The sequence below is a fragment of the Aptenodytes forsteri genome, unplaced genomic scaffold (genome assembly GCF_000699145.1).
Source record: "Aptenodytes forsteri isolate BGI_AS27 unplaced genomic scaffold, ASM69914v1 Scaffold56, whole genome shotgun sequence".
Lineage (NCBI taxonomy): Eukaryota > Metazoa > Chordata > Aves > Sphenisciformes > Spheniscidae > Aptenodytes > Aptenodytes forsteri.
In genome coordinates this window covers 4,204,137-4,207,445 of record NW_008796213.1, presented here as the reverse complement: position 1 = coordinate 4,207,445, position 3,309 = coordinate 4,204,137, and the positions used below count along the sequence as shown (strand labels likewise).

Sequence of the window (3,309 nt, the reverse complement as noted above, 5' to 3'; positions counted from 1 at the left end):
ACCACCAGCCTTGGTGAGAGGCCGCTGCCGGGGAGCGGGAGGGCTCGGCCTGCCGGGCCGGGGGAAGGCCAGCACTGAGGTCTGCCAGCGACGCCTCTGCGGTTGGCACCGGGCCGGGGGGGGAAGGCCAGCACTGAGGTCTGCCAGCGACGCCTCTGCGGTTGGCACCGCTGGGGAACCACCGGAGTTTGGTCGGAGCGGGTGCCGTGGGAGCGCCCGTGCTGCCGCCTCCTGCCCCGCCGGGGCCTGGGCTGCCAGCTCCGTCCTGAGCTTGGCAGCTGGTGGGAACAGCCGGGTCCCGCTTACTTCTGACCGCGGGACCCGCAGGGGCCTGCCCGAGGAGGTCATCTTCTTTGGTTTTAACTTGATTCTTATGTGGATTCAACAAAAGTAGCCGAACATGCAACCAAGCGCCACAGAAAGTCAATGAAATAGCATTTGTTTACTCTGCTTTTTGAAGAAGGTCTTTCCCAACTCACCAGTGCACAAACTGGATGCCATACGGAGCTACAGTGAACACGCAGTGGCACTTTTTCCTGGAGAGATCTGAGGGCAGAGGCACATCTGATTTTATGAAGTCTAGATGGGCCAGTGTTTTCGTGCTGTTGAGCTGGGGTTTGCAATCGGTTTATTTCTTGTCAAGCTCTCTGCGTATGTTTGCATCACTGTTCCATGTCATCACCCTTTCTTTCAGGACACACAAGTAACACTGATGCATTCATTATATGTCATCAAGGACAAAAAAGTAGAGTTTAAAATTGAGGTGTGGGGTTTTTTTTCCTGCTGGCAGGCAGAACCTCGAGGACCTATGGAGATTATGTTGTATAAGGGAATGGGGAGTCACGTCCTCCACGCCGAATGTACCAATTTAAAAGTGAAACAATAAATACGTTGAAGTGCATGTTACGGTGATCATAACTGTAATAGACTAACCGTGCATACAGCATTATAATTTTACATCCCATGCCCTTAACCACCAGGAGCCACAAAAAAACCATACACTGTACATTTGTTTGGCAGGGGGAAGCGCAGAAGTAAATGTTTCCTTTCCAGGCTGTTATTGTGAAGCTAGCTAATGTTAACATTTATACAAGACTGCTGGAGATGATGATTTGGCAGCAAATTGGACAGCAAAGAAATGTAAAACAAATAAATCCAGCATGCAGGCTATGTGACTGAATGGAGAATGAAATAAAGAAATACAGGAAATGTAAAGGACGTCTTCATGAAATACCAGATCCTCAGACCAAACCCTGACCTATTTAGAAAGTGCTTGCGGTTCTGACCTGCAGGGTGTTGTTAGTGGGTGTTTTGGTACTCTCTTGTTTTCCAACTCATCCCAGTATTTCAGCAACTCAGAATGTGGCCATGGACACCTCAGTCCTCTAAAAAGCTGATGTTAAGCTTAATAGGGGTAAAAACCACCAGTAAGGTAACAAATGATGATTTCAGGGTTTCTGGAAATAATACATACCAAGAGGCTTTCTCACAAAAAATATTGTTTTCCTTTACTAATCTGATTCAAAAGCACACCCAGGAAGATGCATATTGATGGTAGGGCCTGCAAGCTCTTGCAGAAACAATTACAGGTAATACAACAACTACTAAGAGACAACTGTTGACGTTAAAGTTGTTATTCTGTGTTTGTGCAACAAAGCGTCAGTATATGTAGCCACGCTGGAGCCTGAAAAGGAACAATTTCTTGCTCCTTAGTTTGCTGTTTCTTAGGTTGTCACGTGCTGAGTTTTATCTTGAAGTCGCAGTTACCAGCTGCAGCGGTAGCTTTATCCAAAGTGGCCATAAAAATACACAGATGTTGGATTTCAGGAGGTGTCTGCAAATGGCAAAACCCTTAATTACCTTGGTAAAGCACACCGTTGGGTGTTCCCATAAGAGATGGGGGTGAGGCTGCCTAACGCGCGTTAGGTGGGGAGGAGACCTTGTTTTGTTCGGGGTGAGCCCAGTGTTACTGGATTGGATGAGGAAATTTTCAGCTGACATAGAAGAAAGTTGCCCAACGATGAGAGTGCAAAGAATGAGGAAGCAGGTCGGTCTCAGCGCTCCATGGGGACCTTCCCTTCCCCAGCCTTGATTACTGCAACAAACTTGGGTTTTTTTAGAAAAGAAAGAAGTTGCGACCTTAAGCATGCAAAGCAAAGCTCGCCATTTAATAAGCGCTTTCTCTACTGCCACAAACAACATCCTTTTGCTGTTGTGATTTATTTCAGAACAAGGTGTGTTAGTGATTCAGTCTGCTGTGGGCACTCCTTAAGCAGCTGGGGAATACCTACTTCATCTGTTGTAAAGAAAACAGAAGCGTAAGCCAGCTCCATCTCATTCTCAGACTGATCTGCTCTCTGTCAGCTTTTCTCTTTCCAAGCTTTCTTTTGAACTATGCTAAACTATACTTGAATGTAACACAGCAAAAGTTCAGAAAAGCCAAAGACCACACACTGTAAGAGAATTACAAAACCACTTTTAATAAGTATTCTTCCCAGAAACTTGAGAGCTTTTATATGACAGTCTTATTAAATGCAGTTTAGAAACAAAAACTGCAATACCAACCTTGAATGTAAACAAACAAATGAAGCCAGTTTAGAACCCAATCCCCCGAAAACTTCAGAAGCACATTCATTATTCACAGCAACACATCGACACCTGAAGAGACCTGGGGCCATAGCACTCTCCACCCTTGGCTCCCAACCAGCAAGACGTGCCAATGTGCAATGTGGGGTGCAGAGTGCCTTGTAATAAGCAACGTAGGATTCATATGCTTGGCCCCTAGATGAGATCTGACTGCCAAAAGCAGGCGAGGCAGCAGTGCCACAGGGCTGGGGAGGGCTGAAGAACCAGCTCTAGAGGAGCAAGTAGCTCTGGAGATCCAGAGGCAGGAGGGCAAGGGGTGGGGATGGTGACAAAGAGCCAGTGGAAGGGCAGTGAGAAGTACGCAGGCAGGAGCAATGAGGCTTGTTTAAAGAAAGGAACGGGGTCACTGAAATGCAACAGCCATTCTCAGGCTTTTCTAATCATCCCTGACGCACTGCTGCTTCTCTGTGACAGCGTGCCTCCTTGCTCTCTCACTGATGTACAGACACTGTCACACTCCCCCTTGCCCCATGCTCTAGGTTGCACCCAGCCTACCATCCCCTCAGCAGCTGGAGCAAGCCAGCTGACCCTTCAAGCCATGCCCCCAAAAAATCTTTCCACCCTAAACTCCACTAAAACGTGCCCTGGCCCGTCGAGCACAACCTCTGACAAACATAACTTCCAGCCTCCACACCCGGCAAGCCGCACCGGCTGCCCCCAGCC

The 3,309-nt window shown here is 47.9% G+C and overlaps 1 protein-coding gene across 1 annotated transcript in view; it reads right to left on the bottom strand.

Annotated features, from left to right (window-relative positions):
* The window catches only part of KDM7A (lysine demethylase 7A), a 72,421-nt gene extending 72,073 nt beyond the window's left edge, over positions 1-348 (bottom strand). Inside the window, exon 1 of the mRNA XM_009288408.2 lies at positions 3-348. Coding sequence (XP_009286683.1) covers positions 3-348 — 346 coding nt within the window. The remainder of the gene's footprint in view (positions 1-2) is intronic.
* Between the last annotated feature and the right edge of the window lie 2,961 nt (positions 349-3,309).